The 22,035-nt window shown below is 35.5% G+C and overlaps 1 protein-coding gene across 1 annotated transcript in view; it reads left to right on the plus strand.

The window, feature by feature from the left end:
* Positions 1–22,035, plus strand: part of LOC103519605 (serine proteinase stubble) — a 42,326-nt gene that overhangs the window by 9,997 nt on the left and 10,294 nt on the right. Inside the window, exons 2-9 of the mRNA XM_008484699.2 lie at positions 1,288–1,464; positions 7,657–8,292; positions 8,614–9,504; positions 10,287–10,367; positions 12,661–12,879; positions 13,501–13,577; positions 14,078–14,178; positions 14,544–14,812. Of these exons, the coding sequence (XP_008482921.2) occupies positions 1,288–1,464; positions 7,657–8,292; positions 8,614–9,504; positions 10,287–10,367; positions 12,661–12,879; positions 13,501–13,577; positions 14,078–14,178; positions 14,544–14,812 (2,451 nt within the window). The remainder of the gene's footprint in view (positions 1–1,287; positions 1,465–7,656; positions 8,293–8,613; positions 9,505–10,286; positions 10,368–12,660; positions 12,880–13,500; positions 13,578–14,077; positions 14,179–14,543; positions 14,813–22,035) is intronic.

A 22,035-nucleotide genomic window follows, 5' to 3' on the forward strand; every position in this document is an offset into this window, starting at 1 on the left:
ATAGTCATCCTATATCCTAAGCATGCATTTTGTGGTAATTAGAAAGGAGAAATAGATTGCTCGGTTAGCGTTGAGGACAAAATAGCTAACCTCTAAGTATCTGATAGGTATTGCAACTATAGGCATTCAGCAAGATTCACAAGCTCATATATAGAAACTCTGTATTGAAATCTGAATTGAAATTACTATTGGAAAACAAACGTGGATCATTCTTAGGTATTAGGCACTTCTTTCAAAAAGTAACAATATCTTCAGGCGGAAAAAACTGAAACTCCTCCAATGACATTACGTCAACAAAAATCGCGCAATTTGTATAGGCATATGAATTCAAAATTTCTCTTGGAAATTGACACTAGAAGATTTTATTGTTTCGTTTGATTTGTTTCTGTTTTCATTGTTTTCGATTACTTTCTATTAGCAGTTCTTTTCAATTGTTACTTCTCACGTAATACAGTGATTTCAATTATTCATTACATAGTTCTGTCCATGGTTTGTCAGAAATAAATAGAGCAAAAATGATGGAAAAGCGCCTCAATGAGATGTTAGATTCTAATTTATGTGACTGAAGTGTGCCTACATAATTATTGTTTTGGTACATGTCAAGTTTTTATTTCGTACGAGAGTAGAGAGTACCCAGAAATCTTCAGTCCTCATCATTCCGAGAATGTGTTTTCTCTCGAATAAGGTGACAATCCTTTGGATTTAGTTCCTACTCTGAAAATTAGCCCTAAAGATATAGCTATGGTTGTATGAAAAGTATATCTTGTGGTAAAGATCATAAGCAGGATTTTCGAGTGATTCAGTCAATTTCTATCTGAGACAAAAACAATCGAACTTCCAACAACATAAAAACATGAGAAACAAGACTCATCGTTTTATATCAGACAGGAAGTCCTATGTTTATTCCATGCCAAATGTATCAATACGTTTTGATTTCTGAATGAGGAGAATTTTAAACAAACGTTACCTGTCTGAAATTCAACTGATAACCAATCAAATGATTTCTAGTAGCCAGTCATCCATTTTTTATGATCTTGTCCTTTATATGGGGTCGCTATTCGAAAATAGAAGAAGTGTTTTTTAGAAAATCAAGCCAAACCAAGAAAGTGCCCTTCAAGGGCCGGTTTCTAACCACACTAATTAGACAGGATTGTAACCCACAAGACAGTTGAATCCATGAATTGAAATCAGTTATGAAAAGAAACACTAAAGATTGATCTATTAAATGTGATCTGTTGATTAATTATTCACTTTCATAATTTATTTTTAAAATTTTCTTTGTTTCAGATGAGGAGCGGGAAAGAAATTTTGCAATGTACAAAAACGACACTTCTCCTATAAGAAGTTTGTACAAAATTTTCAAATCATTTCACAATAGAAGCTCAGTAGTTTTAGTTTTATATTTATTAGTTACAAATACAGTTGCGAACGCCTTGCCAGCATGGGAATCTCAAATACTAATAGGTAATGTATTTCTAATTTATAGGTCTATATTATTAATTTGTACTTCTCTTGAATAAAAGCACAAATACATATAACGTTGTCTAACTTGTTTCATATATTATTTCAAATAGCCAAATTTGTTGAATTCCTACTACTTTAACTATAATCGAAAGACCGGTAGGAGTTTCATCTGGTGAACATTTTAACAACAAACTTCACAAATACCATTTTGTCAAAGTATATCAATTATCATGACAGAAAGCTAATTTCTGGAGCACAAATACCAAATACTGCAAAATCTGAGTGTTCTGACAAGATATAGGACATCAGGTTTAACCCACATTCTAAAGTTGAATGAAGCTTCAAAATGAGAAAGAGTGTTCAAACCCATTTCTATCGCCCTTGAACCACATACTTCTCTTCCTACAGTACGATTCGGTGAAACCCATTGGAAACAAAAGCGTATGTAAATTAATGCCAAGGCCATGGTATTCCGTTATGAAGAAACCGTTAGGACAAGACTCTGAGAGGCACCCACAGTTCAGGAGCTGCCTCTCTCACTAGGTTATGTTTACTTTCTTATATGTTCACATTCAGTATTATACTACGTATAGTATTAGTAATGATAGTAACCCATGTTCGGGTTCTATATTTAAACTTCCCATTTCGTTAATACATTCTCCGCTTGTTTCGTAATAGAATATGGGTCACTCGAAAATATTTGAAAACTTAACTTCATTCAGGGAAAGGATTCCATTCCATGACTTGTTTGGTTGAATCCTCGTTTTAAAAATACTCGGTCTGTTTATAATGTGTGGACAATCTAATCTCTAATCTAATCACTCAATCAATCGTTTGATCAGAATATCGGGTTGGATATTATTAGACTCGGAGTTTATCCGATCTTGGAAGAGTATTATTAGTGTAATTGAACCTGAGGATAGGAGAAATATTATTGGTTTTAAGAAATCCATTTCTTGTTGATGGTTGAAGTACCGCTAACTGAATTTTTATATTGTAACCGATATATTTTAATACCACTTGAGAAACGTTTAGCTACAATTAATGGCGACCACAAAACCCTAAGCACGTCTTATTAAACATTTTCTAATGATGAAAATAAATTATCCAACGTACAGTTTAATCGCGTTTAATATCCTTCTTGATAATATACTCTCTCATGGCTTACGTGTGAATAAAATGATCATTTCATGAAAAACTATAAAAAGTTTATGACTATATTTTGTCCTGAGTAACTTTCTTTCTGATGGAATGAGGTTTCCTAAAGAGCGCGAGGGAATAGGCCATTTGATCCACTGTCCATTTCAGTGGAACTCTTAATGAGGCCTATTTATCGATCAATTAGAATCTAAACTAAGGTATTCAACTATTCCAATGATTTACTGCGTTCTATGAAAGTTGAGGTTGAAGGTTTTCATAAAATAAATAACTCTCATCTTTATAATTAACTTTCGTTTTAATCCATTAAAGTACTTAACAGTTGGTCATCTTCTCAGAACAAAATAAGTAATATTCATAATCATCATGGGCAACAGTTATCTGTCCACTGTCCACGTCTAGACAAAGGTCTACTTTCATAAAATTTCAGTTTCCAAGAGTGTTTTGTGAGAAGAACAATAAAATTGTCCTAATCATTGAACGCAAAACAAAGGCTTTCCAACTGTAAACAAACAATGTACCTATTCACGTCGCCGAACGTTGTCATCAGATCTCAATTTCTTGCTGACATTCCAATCTCTCTTTTCCAGACGTTACAACTACCGTCGTCACCACCAAACCATATCCTGAGACCACAACCACCACAGAGAAAACCGAACCCTCACCGTCCACCGTTTACGAAACAAGTAGTATGTCACCATCTTCACCTAAGCCATCTCCCACCACTTCCACAGTCAGTACAACAGCTTTCATTGACGAGAGCAATGAAATAGAAAGCCAAGGAATCAACATGTCCAATTATAAAGAAGGTGAGTCAATGGTAGATTTGTAGAGTCAAGGGTTACCTATAGTATAGGTACCTATTCTGGTCCTATACCTATTCTGATTGAATTCTGATAGGTCCTATACCTATTCTGATTGAATATGGCAAGAGATATTTTGTTCCCATGAATTGAACTAGCTAACTACAAGAAGGCTGGGCTTTGTTAGGAAGGTAGTTTACAAAGATCACTCTAGCACAAGGAACTAGTATTTTTGTAGAAGACAAATTTTCTAGGTAAGATAAAACGAGCGTTCTATGCCACAATGGGGACAATGGATCCTCTTGCTAGTAATTAGAAAAAGGTAAGATGATGCAAAAGAGGGTTCTGTGGCAAGGATTCACCTCTATCACCAATTTTATACGTCTGTTGAAAAAGGTTTGAGATAGGTTTTAAACAGATAATTGCCCTTTTTTTGTTTGTTTTTTTTTCATATCTTTTAAAGAACAAAATACTCCTAGAAATAACTTGAAAAGGCAATGTGCTTGTAAGCGATATCCCCTGTTGTAAAGAGGTTTAGCGTTGAGGACAAAATAGCTAACCTCTAAGTATCTGATATTGCAACTATAGGCGATATTTTAAAAGCATTCAGCAAGATTCACAAGCTCATATGTAGAAATTCTGTATTGAAATCTGAATTGAAATTACTATTGGAAAACACACGTGGATCATTCTTAGGTATTAGGCACTTCTTTCAAAAAGTAACAGAATATCTTCAGGCGGAAAAAACTGAATCTCCTCCAATGACATTACGTCAACAAAAATCGCGCAATTTGTATAGGCATATGAATTCAAAATTTCTCTTGGAAATCGATACTAGAAGATTTTATTGTTTCGTTTGATTTGTTTCTGTTTTCATTGTTTTAGAATACTTTCTATTAGCAGTTCTTTTCAATTGTTACTTCTCACGTAATACAGTGATTTCAATTATTCATTACATAGTTCTGTCCATGGTTTGTCAGAAATAAATAGAGCAAAAATGATGGAAAAGCGCCTCAATGAGATGTTAGATTCTAATTTATGTGACTGAAGTGTGCCTACATAATTATTGTTTTGGTACATGTCAAGTTTTTATTTCGTACGAGAGTACCCAGAAATCTTCAGTCGTCATCATTCCGAGAATGTGTTTTCAGTTTATCCGATCTTGGAAGAGTATTATTAGTGTAATTGAACCTGAGGATAGGAGAAATATTATTGGTTTTAAGAAATCCATTTCTTGTTGATGGTTGAAGTACCGCTAACTGAATTTTTATATTGTAACCGATATATTTTAATACCACTTGAGAAACGTTTAGCTACAATTAATGGCGACCACAAAACCCTAAGCACGTCTTATTAAACATTTTCTAATGATGAAAATAAATTATCCAACGTACAGTTTAATCGCGTTTACTACGTATAGTATTAGTAATGATAGTAACCCATGTTCGGGTTCTATATTTAAACTTCCCATTTCGTTAATAGGTACATTCTCCGCTTGTTTCGTAATAGAATATGGGTCACTCGAAAATATTTGAAAACTTAACTTCATTCAGGGAAAGGATTCCATTCCATGACTTGTTAATACGTTTTAAAAATACTCGGTCTGTTTATAATGTGTGGACAATCTAATCTCTAATCTAATCACTCAATCAATCGTTTGATCAGAATATCGGGTTGGATATTATTAGACTCGGAGTTTATCCGATCTTGGAAGAGTATTATTAGTGTAATTGAACCTGAGGATAGGAGAAATATTATTGGTTTTAAGAAATCCATTTCTTGTTGATGGTTGAAGTACCGCTAACTGAATTTTTATATTGTAACCGATATATTTTAATACCACTTGAGAAACGTTTAGCTACAATTAATGGCGACCACAAAACCCTAAGCACGTCTTATTAAACATTTTCTAATGATGAAAATAAATTATCCAACGTACAGTTTAATCGCGTTTAATATCCTTCTTGATAATATACTCTCTCATGGCTTACGTGTGAATAAAATGATCATTTCATGAAAAACTATAAAAAGTTTATGACTATATTTTGTCCTGAGTAACTTTCTTTCTGATGGAATGAGGTTTCCTAAAGAGCGCGAGGGAATAGGCCATTTGATCCACTGTCCATTTCAGTGGAACTCTTAATGAGGCCTATTTATCGATCAATTAGAATCTAAACTAAGGTATTCAACTATTCCAATGATTTACTGCGTTCTATGAAAGTTGAGGTTGAAGGTTTTCATAAAATAAATAACTCTCATCTTTATAATTAACTTTCGTTTTAATCCATTAAATAGAATCTAAACTAAGGTATTCAACTATTCCAATGATGTACTGCGTTCTATGAAAGTTGAGGTTGAAGGTTTTCATAAAATAAATAACTCTCATCTTTATAATTAACTTTCGTTTTAATCCATTAAAGTACTTAACAGTTGGTCATCTTCTCAGAACAAAATAAGTAATATTCATAATCATCATGGGCAACAGTTATCTGTCCACTGTCCACGTCTAGACAAAGGTCTACTTTCATAAAATTTCAGTTTCCAAGAGTGTTTTGTGAGAAGAACAATAAAATTGTCCTAATCATTGAACGCAAAACAAAGGCTTTCCAACTGTAAACAAACAATGTACCTATTCACGTCGCCGAACGTTGTCATCAGATCTCAATTTCTTGCTGACATTCCAATCTCTCTTTTCCAGACGTTACAACTACCGTCGTCACCACCAAGCCATATCCTGAGACCACAATCACCACAGAGAAAACCGAACCCTCACCGTCCACCGTTTACGAAACAAGTAGTATGTCACCATCTTCACCTAAGCCATCTCCCACCACTACATTGAACGCAAAACAAAGGGTTTCCAACTGTAAACAAACAATGTATCTATTCACGTCACCGAACGTTGTCATCAGATCTCAATTTCTTGTTGACATTCCAATCTCTCTTTTCTAGACGTTACAACTACCGTCGTCACCACCAAGCCATATCCTGAGACCACAACCACCACAGAGAAAACCGAACCCTCACCGTCCACCGTTTACGAAACAAGTAGTATGTCACCATCTTCACCTAAGCCATCTCCCACCACTGCGTGAGTAATAATGATAATAATCCTAATAAGTAAAACAAAACCATATATTCCGTTTTCCGCTCTGAATGATCAACAATGCATTATTGTCAGACCAATAACAAACCATTTATTATCCTTAACATGTATGATTAAATTGACTACATTTTTTTCCTTGATCCATCAACATTCAGGTCTGTTGAATTCCAACCACAAATCAACCTGATAAACTAATATTTCCTATCCGGTTCCAATTTGCTCAGCTGTCTATTAAATAGGCAGTGGTAAATCTCTCTTCATATTCTATTTCCAATAACTTTTTGATATCCTGTTTATCTTTCTACCCATTGAATCATTTTGCCCACACTTTTGAATTTGCCAATAGGTATACCTACCTAACAGTCCTAACACAGTCCCCTTTTACTAATCTCCAATAATAACTCGCTAATCGCCACATCCGAACTAAGCATTGGAATCTCTTTGAAACTTCAATTTTCAATTAACAATCTCTCTTCATATTCTATTTCCAATAACTTTTTGATATCCTGTTTATCTTTCTACCCCTTGAATCATTTTGACCACACTTTTGAATTGGCCAATAGGTATACCTAACACAGTCCGCTTTTACTAATCTCCAATAATAACTCGCTAATCGCCACATCCGAACTAAGCATTGGAATCTCTTTGAAACTTCAATTTTCAATTAACAAAGTGTCTGAGAAATGTCTTTCAGGCAGCATAAAACATTGAAATATAACTCCTGGAATCTTCTTTGCCATTGTTTCATTCAAATCCGTGAATAATTTACTAATTAAATGCGGTTGCGGGACTTATAGTGTCAGGTGAAGAACTTCTGAGTGAAGCTTGAAGTATTTCAAGAAGGCAACTTTCATTTTCATATTTTTTCATTCCCCATAGCTTCTTCGGCTGTTTCAATCTTTTATTTGCGAAGCTCTGAACTTGTACTCGGGAATATTTCCAATAAAGATTTCAATCACATATCTTAGTTACGAACATGAGACAAATCAGTACCTAGTAATAATAATTCTAATGCTAGTTTTCTATTTCCTTTCAGGTTCAGGTCGAAATATTCGACACCTGCCTTGCAGACAAATCAGTACCTAGTAATAATAATTCTAATGCTAGTTTTCTATTTCCTTTCAGGTTCAGGTCGAAATATTCGACACCTGCCTTGCGTCAGTCGACGGACAGGAGAGACAGGTCTATGCATGTTTGCGTTTTCCTGCGCCAAAGCTAATGGTACCCACCTGGGTACGTGTATAGACCGCTTCTACTTTGGCAGTTGTTGTAAAATAGCCGGCGAGACTGATGTAGATATTAGCGAACCTATAAATAATTTCATTCATAATACCAATCACATAGACGAGCATAGTTCTAGTACGGTGCATTATGAACAAATGGCATTCAGTACGAATAACCCACTACATCTGTCAACAACAATCCATACAGCATCCAATACACCAGTCCTCATTCCAAGCTCGTCACAAAGTCCATTGAGTTCGAGTAGATTACCACCAACCGAGTCATCGCACTACCCAAGCTCAACTCACATGCCAGTTACAACCATGCATATCATAGCTTCAACCACTTTGAAACCCTACTCCAGTTCACCGAAACCCTATGCATCTTCACCATCTCCCAGACCTTCTGACAAACCTCAGGTTCAATCCACTACAGTGCCTTACTCCCGGCCGCAAGGCTCAAGCGTTTCCACAACGTCCGTCCCACCATCTTTTGTTACAAAACCTAGAGATCCCACCAGCATACTAGGATCATTTGGTATGTAGGTAATTTTACAAAAGATATAAGCTCTTCTTTCTCTCTCGAGTCCATTTGGTACTTTGACACAGTCCTTTTCTTTAAACATGTGATTGGCCCAAATTTACCTTAATGTGACTTAAGGACAACGATTCGTTCAAAAATACGGAGTGAATCCGTGATCCTGTGTTCATTTTAGGGAGTATGAACTTGGAAATTTCATTGCCATCTAATTAGGTGTTCTCTACTTGCAAATCCTGTAACACCTTGACTTCATTCCAAGGAATCCAAAGTTCATCTTGAAAGTAGGTAGTTGGTACCTATGTTTATTTCTCGCATCAGACAAACCTCAGGTTCAATCCACTACTGTGCCTTACTCCCGGCCGCAAGGCTCAAGCGTTTCCACAACGTCCGTCCCACCATCTTTTGTTACAAAACCTAGAGATCCCACCAGCACTTATGGTGATACCACTACTCCTAAAGCAACAACTAAACCTCAGACTGTTCACATCAAGCCGAAACCACAGACAAAACCCACAGGCAAACCTCAAGTAACTTCAGTGAAGCCTCCACCTTCTGTGACAATAGTAACCAAACCTGCAACATCCATCTACTCAAATCCAAACAAAACTCTCAGCAGTCAGAGTTCCAGCTCAACAAATACAATCCAACTAACAACCACTTCAAAACCACTAACCTATCCTCAGAAACCTGCGTCCAATTCCACCAAACCCCAGAAGCCTTCAAAACCAACGAAACCTAAACCTTCGTCTGGAACAAAGAAACCAGTCAATCCTACTTCCACTCCTTATCCTGGATACTCATCCACTCCTAGCAGTCAGCCATCTTCATCATCCAGTTACGTGCCTATCCCAGTGACAACAGTATCCTCTAGTCCTTCCCGGCCAAGTATTGTGACACTTTCATCATTCAAACCCACTCAGAGTAATGTAATCATCACCAGTCAGCAGTCTCACAGTGAATCCAGCACTAAACCAACGCAAGTCTGGTCTTCCTCATCCTCTTACCCAGCACCCATGAACATTTCCACAACTGTTTCTCTTGAACAGATTGAAGAGGAAACGAATATGATTGGAGGAGGAACAGCTTATGGTACATCAACTACACCTTCCCTGGTTACTTGGACTACAGTCGATGAGATACCAGTGATACCTCCAGACAGAACCAGACCTCCACCCTTGGTTACTACCATCAAGGCTCCTCCATCCACAGGTAAATATAAACATGTATAATACTGAATATTACATTGGGCAATGAACATAGAATCTGTATCAGAATTTTTCGGTTACAGGATAAAGCTATAATTTCAAAAAAATGTGATAAATAAAGTCATGTTATAGTTATTATGACCGCTCAAATTTTAGACCGTCTAATCCAAGCATAATCCACAACAAAACATTTTTACATTAGACCAGATCATTATTTTCAGCCAGAAGTAGTAGGTAACTGAAAACCAATCGTTTTACCTTATATTTTGATAGCAAAGACGTGCGTTAGACTATTATTTCGATCACTTGGTGAGAGTTTATCTCAAGTTCAATGCATTCCATTAGTAACACCTTATTTGATTCAAGGTTGAAATATCTTCACTTACACCTTTCTTGATAATAAGTATAATAATAACAACAACACTGTTTAAACTGGGAAGATGTTTAGATTGTTGATCACAGATAACCACTTAATTGGTTTCCTTTATTTTCAATTCAGTCAGCGATCTACACCAAGTAGAGATATACGACTATCTATTATACCTACTTCTACTTGATAAGCGATTATTGGAATAAATAACTTGATGCTTTGATTTTGATTGGATTCAGATCGTAAGTTGATACTATTCCTTAAGATCTAAGAGAAAATCCACTCCATTTTTGACTTTTGCAATAGGTAATTATAATAATTTATTCCTATCGAATATTATTAAAGGCAACACCGACATTGAGCCCTTAATCTCTATCTTTTTACAATCTCAATCTAATTTACTTTTTTTTTCACAGTTGCTTCTCCAGTCACCTCATCAACGGAATCCTGGGTCCAAATTTCTTTGACAACTCTGAGTTTTCCACCACCACAACAAAGTAAGTACTTATGAGTGGTATTCCAGTACTTGTTTGATAGGGTCAATCAATTTGGTCGGTATGTGGCCAGCTCAGGGGGTATTTATACCAGTATGGCACTCTTTATTCTGTCGGTTGTCGTTAAGTTAAATGATGGAATAGTTTGGGCATGACGAAAAAAAAAAAAAAAAATCAAAAGTGAAGAAACATTCACAGTACCTACCTACCAACAAATAACAAATATCAGATGTTATCTAAAGAAAACAAAACAAGATTGGATTGGACGTAAAGAATTTTGAACTCTGGACAGAATAGTTTATAGACTTTGTAATGATCTTTCAGTCTACGGACAGTAATTTGTTCAAGCCATCATTAGAAATACCAAGATAACCAAGTACCTAACCCTATTATTGTTGTTACAAATCATACGAATTGTTTATGTGAGAAGTTATACAATTAGTTGCTTGCTTGTAATGTGTTAAGTTAACCACCAATCTTTAACTCACAGTTCGTAGTTTAGACAAAGTAGTGGCAATTTTATGGTTCACCTGGAAGCAAGCTTGCAGATTACGCTGCCATTACAATGATTGCTTACGACTGAAACAAAAAGAGTTTATGTAAATGAAGCGTTCAGCATCAGTATTATAAAATTTCTTTACACTTCTTCTATTTCAAATAGCTAAATTTGTTGAATTCCTAATACTTTAATTATAATCAAAAGACCGGTAGGAGTTTCATCTGGTGAACATTTTAACAACAAACTTCACAAATACCATTTTGTCAAAGTATATCAATTATCATGACAGAAAGCTAATTTCTGGAGCACAAATACTGCAAAATCTGAGTGTTCTGACAAGATATAGGACATCAGGTTTAACCCACATTCTAAAGTTGAATGAAGCTTCAAAATGAGAAAGAGTGTTCAAACCCATTTCTATCGCCCTTGAACCACATACTTCTCTTCCTACAGTACGATTCGGTGAAACCCATTGGAAACAAAAGCGTATGTAAATTAATGCCAAGGCCATGGTATTCCGTTATGAAGAAACCGTTAGGACAAGACTCTGAGAGGCACCCACAGTTCAGGAGCTGCCTCTCTCACTAGGTTATGTTTACTTTCTTATATGTTCACATTCAGTATTACCTATACTACGTATAGTATTAGTAATGATAGTAACCCATGTTCGGGTTCTATATTTAAACTTCCCATTTCGTTAATACATTCTCCGCTTGTTTCGTAATAGAATATGGGTCACTCGAAAATATTTGAAAACTTAACTTCATTCAGGGAAAGGATTCCATTCCATGACTTGTTTGGTTGAATCCTCGTTTTAAAAATACTCGGTCTGTTTATAATGTGTGGACAATCTAATCTCTAATCTAATCACTCAATCAATCGTTTGATCAGAATATCGGGTTGGATATTATTAGACTCGGAGTTTATCCGATCTTGGAAGAGTATTATTAGTGTAATTGAACCTGAGGATAGGAGAAATATTATTGGTTTTAAGAAATCCATTTCTTGTTGATGGTTGAAGTACCGCTAACTGAATTTTTATATTGTAACCGATATATTTTAATACCACTTGAGAAACGTTTAGCTACAATTAATGGCGACCACAAAACCCTAAGCACGTCTTATTAAACATTTTCTAATGATGAAAATAAATTATCCAACGTACAGTTTAATCGCGTTTAATATCCTTCTTGATAATATACTCTCTCATGGCTTACGTGTGAATAAAATGATCATTTCATGAAAAACTATAAAAAGTTTATGACTATATTTTGTCCTGAGTAACTTTCTTTCTGATGGAATGAGGTTTCCTAAAGAGCGCGAGGGAATAGGCCATTTGATCCACTGTCCATTTCAGTGGAACTCTTAATGAGGCCTATTTATCGATCAATTAGAATCTAAACTAAGGTATTCAACTATTCCAATGATTTACTGCGTTCTATGAAAGTTGAGGTTGAAGGTTTTCATAAAATAAATAACTCTCATCTTTATAATTAACTTTCGTTTTAATCCATTAAAGTACTTAACAGTTGGTCATCTTCTCAGAACAAAATAAGTAATATTCATAATCATCATGGGCAACAGTTATCTGTCCACTGTCCACGTCTAGACAAAGGTCTACTTTCATAAAATTTCAGTTTCCAAGAGTGTTTTGTGAGAAGAACAATAAAATTGTCCTAATCATTGAACGCAAAACAAAGGCTTTCCAACTGTAAACAAACAATGTACCTATTCACGTCGCCGAACGTTGTCATCAGATCTCAATTTCTTGCTGACATTCCAATCTCTCTTTTCCAGACGTTACAACTACCGTCGTCACCACCAAACCATATCCTGAGACCACAACCACCACAGAGAAAACCGAACCCTCACCGTCCACCGTTTACGAAACAAGTAGTATGTCACCATCTTCACCTAAGCCATCTCCCACCACTTCCACAGTCAGTACAACAGCTTTCATTGACGAGAGCAATGAAATAGAAAGCCAAGGAATCAACATGTCCAATTATAAAGAAGGTGAGTCAATGGTAGATTTGTAGAGTCAAGGGTTACCTATAGTATAGGTACCTATTCTGGTCCTATACCTATTCTGATTGAATTCTGATAGGTCCTATACCTATTCTGATTGAATATGGCAAGAGATATTTTGTTCCCATGAATTGAACTAGCTAACTACAAGAAGGCTGGGCTTTGTTAGGAAGGTAGTTTACAAAGATCACTCTAGCACAAGGAACTAGTATTTTTGTAGAAGACAAATTTTCTAGGTAAGATAAAACGAGCGTTCTATGCCACAATGTCACACAAGGATACCAAAGTCTCGATAAGGGGAAGTGATTTTTGGTGTATTTTTTATCTACTATATTTGATAAAACGGAATGTGACTCCTAAATTTATGATTAGTATTGCGCAAGCAAAATGAAGAAACTAATTTATCTATTTACTAGTGAGATCCCACTGGTCATTTATGCATTTCCTATGCATTTGAAATGAATTTGAAAATTTCTGTGTATTATCAAAATCAAAATCTTTTCATAAAATTTCAAGCATCTTTGACAAATAAGGATAGAAAGACTTGTTCTTTGTTAAAAACATAATATTCTCGACTAATAGGTAGATCAAATTTTTCGTTTCTTTCAGTTTGTGGTCGCAGATTATTCCCATCATCCAGAATTGTAGGAGGAGAGAAAGCAACCTTTGGAAAATGGCCTTGGCAGGTAATTTAAGATAAAATAAGTTGTTGGTTGTTACTAAGAATTAACTAATACTCAAAATATTAGTGTGGATATTACACAATAATATCAGCGGATGTTATTCAAATTGGCCGAAAAATCTTGAAACTGGGAAAAAAGAGTTCTTCAGTAGCTGACGTGACGGATAGTAATAAATTGTTGTCTATTGTCAGATTAACACAAAGATTGTTTATTGCTTGAAAATAATGTGAATGGTTACTAGTTACTCATAGTGGTGTAGTCATCAGTAATAAGTAGAAACTTGGGGTCAAACTTTTACCGGAAATTGTTTTTTCTGTTTTAACAATTTAACACGAGTAAGTTAATTGCTCGTAAAATTGATATCTATTCACTATTGACGAGAAACAGTAAGGATAAGTATTCCTAGATGTAAGCAATACGAGTATATGAACGATACAATAATACATTCATATTTCATTAGAATCATAAGGAATCATTCTAATTTTCATCCTGTGGTTTTTCAGATTTCTCTTCGTCAATGGATAAGATCAACTTATTTGCACAAATGTGGAGCAGCTTTGTTCAATGAAAACTGGGCAGTCACTGCAGCTCACTGTGTTGAAGAGTAAGTCAAAGTCAATATTAATAAAGGGGATTTAGCTATAAAGGCGGTTATTTGTCTTTGGTCTGGGTGGCACATTTGGACCATTCTCAGAGGAGGAAAAATCAATGAGTGTAAACAGTAGAGCTGCGAGTTTGACTTGCCTGCTGTTGACGATTTTTCGAGAATTCTTCCCGATTGTTAATGCCTTTTCTACCTTAAGAGTACATAAGCAAACTCTCACTGGAGTATTTACTAACTTTACTTGTCCGTGAGAGACTTAGAAACTGACTGCAGTAGAAAAGAGAATGAATTGATTATCTTTTGTAATACATAATTTCAAATCTTTTTGTCCAGTTACTGATTGATTCGCATTCTGTCCTCTACAGTGTCCCACCAAGTGATCTACTGCTACGTTTAGGAGAGCATGACCTATCTACCGAGGAGGAACCTTACGGATATCAAGAGAGAAGAGTTCAAATCGTGGCATCCCACCCTCAATTTGATCCTAGAACTTTCGAATACGACCTCGCCCTGTTGAGGTTCTATGAGCCAGTCAAATTCCAGCCCAACATCATTCCCATCTGTGTTCCTGAGGATGATACCAACTTTGTGGGCACGTCAGCCCATGTGACAGGATGGGGTCGACTCTATGAAGGTAAGTTTTATGCTGAATTCTGTAAATTGAGTGAAAGTCAATGGCCGATAATTCGGAGAAAACCTTAATATTATGACAACTTTTATTCATGAAACAGAAATTAGGGTTTCGGTCCTGTGCCGTGAACTTTTTTCAATGGAATTGCAACCTAAAGATGAACATAGACGATTATGACAATGAGTCCTGAGATTTGAGGCAGTTGATCAACATAATCTACTTGAGGTACCTATGTCAGAAACCAATTTTAAAAATGAACTCAACATCATCATGCTCATAGCCACAAACAACGGATATCCAAAGAAAACCATAGAAAACAGACGATTATGACAATGAGTCCTGAGATTTGAGGCAGTTGATCAACATAAACTACTTGAGGTACTATGTCAGAAACCAATTTTAAAAATGAACTCAACATCATCATGCTCATAGCCACAAACAACGGATATCCAAAGAAAACCATAGAAAAACTTTTTACAAACAACTGCAAAGATTCATCAACAGGAAGTACATATACCACACTTCAGCCACTCCCACCTCTAACCAATGGAGATCCTTACTGTTCATGGGGAAACCTTCATACAAGATAGCAAAAGTCATCAAACAACGGATATCCAAAGAAAACCATAGAAAAACTTTTTACAAACAACTTCAAAGATTCATCAACAGGAAGTACCTATACCACACTTCAGCCACTCCCACCTCTAACCAATGGAGATCCTTACTGTTCATGGGGAAACCTTCATACAAGATAGCAAAAGTCATAGAAAAAGAAGGAAATACAAAAGTGGCTTTTTACAACAAAAACAAATTGAAAAACAAAATCTTTAACATGAAGGACAAAATTCCACCAATCGAGAATTTCTTTCTTTATACTCGTACATATACCTATATCTTTTTTTTATAGAAATATTTACAGAAAACCTAAATGTAAAATTATAAATTGTGTATAATGTTGTAACCATCACAATAAAATAAAATTGAATTGAATTGAATTGAGAAAGGTGGTATCTACAACCTTAAAATTCCACCGATCGAGAAAGGTAGTATCTACAACCTACAAGTGCCTGGTCATGGAGAATACATTGGTAAAACTAGCAGAGCAATATCTACCAGAATAAAAGAGCATTATGCATCTGTCAAAAATAAGCATCCCGAAAAAAGTGGTTTTGCTAGATACATGTTAGACAACAATGTCCTCACCTCTTTGTGTTTCCCCAAGCCCAAGGTTATGCACAGTTTTGTTGATAACAGTAAAAAGTTAGGGCTTTTAGAAACCTTTTATACTAGGAAAGCAGTAGACAATAATGTAAATTTATTTAATTCGCAGCTCGAAAGGAATGACCTGTTTGAATTAGTAACACCTTAACTTCAATTTTGTATAAGCTCCTTTATTCTTGTAAGCGGACCTTTTTGCTTTTTGTAAACTCGGCTTTTTGCTTCTTGTAAACTGGGCTTCTTGTTTTCCCTTTTTGCCACTAGTGGCGCTTTACAATGTTGTTGTTTTTGTTTTTAATTAGAAATTTTTGATCAGTTATTCTGAAAATGCCATCAGGAGATGTGCGAAACATGTCAACCATTGTATGATTTGTTATCTTTGTATAGTAACCCTATGTATCTATTATAAATCTCGTCCAAGTCAAGTGAAGACATAGTATATTCAATTCCACCTCTAGTTAAAGAAGACCAGCTAATCCTGTTTAGTTGTGTAAAATTCCATAACCTTCAAGGTCAAACATTTCAAAAATATATCAAACTTTGAAAAACCTCAAAGTCTCCGTATATTAGATATCACTATCATTAACGACCGAGAATCCGAGGAAAATGATGATGAAAGTGGCTGGCACATCCATTACAGAAAGAACCTATTGAATGTAAATAGTTTTCTAATAAGGAACTTCCCCATGCGGATGTCGTTATTGAAGTGGTAGAATCAACTTTCTTCTTTCTTTATTTCTTTCTAAGATTTAGACTTTGATCTTTTTGGAGCAAACTGACTTCTTTGGAAACACTACTGCCCACAGTAGACGAAAATCGAGTTTTGGCTAAACACAACCTCCTTGAATAAAACCCTTCGATTTCATATGACAGGCACATGTGAATGAAAGAATTTTTTTTTTCCCTAATATACCTACGACCGACATGTAGGTAATGATCTATGGTGCCCATGGTGCTTGACTATAATCCAACCTTTGACTTCATAAAATATCATCTAGGATACTTTCCTATGGAAAGGAGAATTCATTAATCAATTATTTTACAACATCGTTTACAGGGAGATTCAGGAGGTCCTATGGTCATCCAGCGACCAGACAAGAGATGGCTACTTGCTGGAATCATTTCCTGGGGAATCGGATGTGCCAAGCCCAACCAACCTGGCGTTTACACAAGAATATCGGAATTTCGAGATTGGATAAATCAAATTCTGCAATTTTAAAATTGTGCTACTGACTGTGACATATTTGTGTAAAGAGTGAACAATTTATGTTTAAATAAATTTAACTTCTGTGATGGTAGTTAATAAGTTCAAATTTAGGAGTACATGTTTTTTGGAAACTAAAATTAGGGTTTTTTATTTTTGTATTGAATGTATTCTCGTTTTTAGAAGAACTCAGAGGTAGCCAGAGAATATACTAGTGGTTGTTGTCAGACAATAGATTGACAAAATTAGCATTTATATGAAATGTTTCTAAAAATAGAAAGTAATAAAAAGCATTGAAATAGAGATTGTACATCGTGATCAAACGGTTTAAAGGACTTAGTTGACGTTACAACTACCACAAAATGATCTATTGCGAAAGCTATAATAATACAGTCGAACCTGTCTAAGTGATTTTTCCCTGTCTCTGGAAAATTTCCCTGTCCGACAATTTTTCCCACTTAGACAAGTTCGACTGTACTAACAAACCGAAAACTATACTTACTGCGACGGAAAACTTTATAAGTTTTCCGTCATAGGTAAAGCCTGATTCACACTATAGTGCCAGTCAAGGTCCGGTCACGGTCCAGTAACGGTCCGATCAAATGATTGTTGAAGGCAAGTAAACCTGTCTAGGTGAGAACCCAAGGGACCGAAAAAATTTTCCCACTTAGACAAGTTCGACTGTACTAACAAACCGATAACTATACTTACTGCGACGGAAAACTTTGTTTTCCATCATAGGTAAGAGTATTTACATTTATGATGCTGCTTTCGAAAATGTTCACCAAGAAGAATTTGATTCGAAATTTCTTACTGTTGACAATATTCTATGAGAGCATGTTTGGGATACAAATGTTGCTGTAAAACTCATGCCTCCTTTTAATCGTTGCATTTACATATGATGCTGCTTTCGAAAATGTTCACCAAGAAGAATTTGATTTGAAATTTCTTACTGTTGACAATATTCTATGAGAGCATGTTTGGGATACAAATGTTGCTGTAAAACTCATGCCTCCTTTTAATCGTTGCATATTGCAATAAATACACCAGTGTAATCTGAAATTTTCAGACTCTTTTGTAGTAAAATTTTCATTTTGTTTGTATATTTTTATACATATTACTTTAGTACCTACATATTGTTTATGGATAGAGATATTTATATGAAGTTATGTGCGACGGATTCCTCCTAAGAAATGAGTTTTTCATTTATCACTGATCTTGACAATAAAAAGGATAAAGGTCAGAATGAAGTATGAATTCTGATTTCTTTTAGAGTAAGCCATTCTTAATTTTATCAAATACAAGCATCTTGTATTGTTGTAATTTTGTTTTTAAATTTTACGTGACCGACATTTTTACTGAGTTTTAGAAGTTTATTTTGCTAGAAAATACCATTCCTAAAACCTCAGCAATTATTCTGAGATGATGTGTTTCATACATTATGATTACAATGAATTCGAAATATATTTATACTATTTATTTGTACAAAGTGAACAAAAGAGCTGTCTTGTTTTTTTTTTTTTTTTTTTTTTTATTTTTTTTTTTTTTTTTTTCTATTCTCCTATGAAAGACTTGTTCTTTGTTAAAAACATAATATTCTCGACTAATAGGTAGATCAAATTTTTCGTTTCTTTCAGTTTGTGGTCGCAGATTATTCCCATCATCCAGAATTGTAGGAGGAGAGAAAGCAACCTTTGGAAAATGGCCTTGGCAGGTAATTTAAGATAAAATAAGTTGTTGGTTGTTACTAAGAATTAACTAATACTCAAAATATTAGTGTGGATATTACACAATAATATCAGCGGATGTTATTCAAATTGGCCGAAAAATCTTGAAACTGGGAAAAAAGAGTTCTTCAGTAGCTGACGTGACGGATAGTAATAAATTGTTGTCTATTGTCAGATTAACACAAAGATTGTTTATTGCTTGAAAATAATGTGAATGGTTACTAGTTACTCATAGTGGTGTAGTCATCAGTAATAAGTAGAAACTTGGGGTCAAACTTTTACCGGAAATTGTTTTTTCTGTTTTAACAATTTAACACGAGTAAGTTAATTGCTCGTAAAATTGATATCTATTCACTATTGACGAGAAACAGTAAGGATAAGTATTCCTAGATGTAAGCAATACGAGTATATGAACGATACAATAATACATTCATATTTCATTAGAATCATAAGGAATCATTCTAATTTTCATCCTGTGGTTTTTCAGATTTCTCTTCGTCAATGGATAAGATCAACTTATTTGCACAAATGTGGAGCAGCTTTGTTCAATGAAAACTGGGCAGTCACTGCAGCTCACTGTGTTGAAGAGTAAGTCAAAGTCAATATTAATAAAGGGGATTTAGCTATAAAGGCGGTTATTTGTCTTTGGTCTGGGTGGCACATTTGGACCATTCTCAGAGGAGGAAAAATCAATGAGTGTAAACAGTAGAGCTGCGAGTTTGACTTGCCTGCTGTTGACTATTTTTCGAGAATTCTTCCCGATTGTTAATGCCTTTTCTACTTTAAGAGTACATAAGTAAACTCTCACTGGAGTATTTACTAACTTTACTTGTCCGTGAGAGACTTAGAAACTGACTGCAGTAGAAAAGAGAATGAATTGATTATCTTTTGTAATACATAATTTCAAATCTTTTTGTCCAGTTACTGATTGATTCGATTTTTCGAGAATTCTTCCCGATTGTTAATGCCTTTTCTACCTTAAGAGTACATAAGCAAACTCTCACTGGAGTATTTACTAACTTTACTTGTCCGTGAGAGACTTCGAAACTGACTGCAGTAGAAAAGAGAATGAATTGATTATCTTTTGTAATACATAATTTCAAATCTTTTTGTCCAGTTACTGATTGATTCATCCTTATATTAGATATTACTATCATTAACGACCGAGAATCCGAGGAAAATGATGATGAAAGTGGCTGGCACATCCATTACAGAAAGTACCTATTGAATGTAAATAGTTTTCTAATAAGGAACTTCCCCATGTGGATGTCATTATTGAAGTGGTAGAATCAACTTTCTTCTTTCTTTATTTCTTTCTAAGATTTAGAGATTTAGACTTTGATCTTTTTGGAGCAAACATACTTCTTTGGAAACACTACTGCCCACAGTAGACGAAAATCGAGTTTTGGCTAAACACAACCTCCTTGAATAAAACCCTTCGATTTCATTTGATGATTCATTTTCTTCTACAATAGCCGAAACACTTATACAACACACAATATCACTCGTATACAACAGTCCATCCGTCGCCCTCCTAGAAAGTTGTCTATTTTAAGTACCTTTACATTTCTATTCTCGAAATCATGAGCGCTTACACTCTTGAGGGCACTCGATACTAAAACAATTGTTTTACTCGTCTCACTTACTGCCATGTCATTTTGTAGAGTACTTCCATCACCCATCACTTGTCTGGTAATGTATTGAAATATTTTTGTTATTGATATAGTTTTTAAGCTCGTGCATTGTTAGAGGTTCAAGATGTTTTATAGATGGATGTTGCATCAGTGCGGACCTGATGTTTTGGTTTTCTTGAGTCATGAAGTTTTGGTCACTGACAATAAAGGCCTCCGCTGAAATTTTGAGTTATTTAGGAAAATGTAAAAAAAAAGTCTTTTTTGGCGGAAAAACACTGTTCCGCCCCCGGAAAAAATACATGCTAAAATGAAGTTATTCCCAAAGCTTCACAGAGGTATTATTTTTTCCCTTTTCATACGTCGATTTTTACTGTACTATATTAATTATGCATATTAGAGGCTCATAATTCCAGCAATTTTACCTCTAGGGGGGAGTCCTAAATATAATACAGCCCCTTGTGTAACTGACTGACTGACTGACTCACGTATACAAATTCTAACCCACTTCTAGATGAGCTAGGAAGATGCGGTTTTCACCATTGGATTCCTTACTTTTTGTACATACTGGGAAAAATCGGAAACTCCCGAAATTCCAAACCATTCCCGAGATATTGACGTTTTTTAGTCCCCCCATAAGAAATACACGGGGAACACAGTTTGAGGCCAGCAAAACTTTTCCTACGTTTAATATTTTGCTCTCGCTTTTAGTTTTCAGTTTTCATTTCTTCGAGACAAGACTCAGGGACGATATTAGTTTTCAGGGGCGAAGCCAAGGGAGCGCGAAGCACGACCTCATGCACACCCCGCGAAGCCCCGGGAGCGCGCAGCGCGACCCCATGCATAACCCCGCGAAGCCCCCGGGAGCGCGCAGCGCGACCGTAAACAAGGGAGCGCGAAGCGCGACCACATGCACAACCCCGCGAAGCCCCGGGAGCGCGCAGCGCGACCCCATGCACAACCCCGCGAAGCCCCCGGGAGCGCGCAGCGCGACCGTATACGCAACTCCGCGTAGCGAACACGCGAAGCCCCCGGGGGGGTAAGTGCGAGTTTAGCTTATATTGTAGGACTCACTTATCTTGTTTTGGCCTCCAACACCGTTCAAAAGTGTGTTAAACGTTGACAATAGAAGATGGCAAAACAGGATCCTGTTTTGCCCTAAAAAATCGTTCAAAAATGCGTTTTACGTTGAAAATGGAAGATGGCAAAATAAGATATCTTTTTTTAAAAGGCTATTATCTCAGTTCCTGGTAATGACGAAGAAATTATTCTTAAACAGATTAATACCTTATTTTCTTACCTATATTACAGTCCAAGAATGAATATTGTAAGTATAATTAAAAAAAAGATAAAAATATTTTCATGTTGAAAAAAACGTTTTTTTGCTCTCCTGTAAAATTTGAAAAATGTTGGTTATCGTGTTTTGCCATCTTTCCACAGAAATAA

Source organism: Diaphorina citri, unplaced genomic scaffold (genome assembly GCF_000475195.1).
Source record: "Diaphorina citri unplaced genomic scaffold, Diaci psyllid genome assembly version 1.1 scaffold66, whole genome shotgun sequence".
NCBI classification, from domain to species: domain Eukaryota; kingdom Metazoa; phylum Arthropoda; class Insecta; order Hemiptera; family Psyllidae; genus Diaphorina; species Diaphorina citri.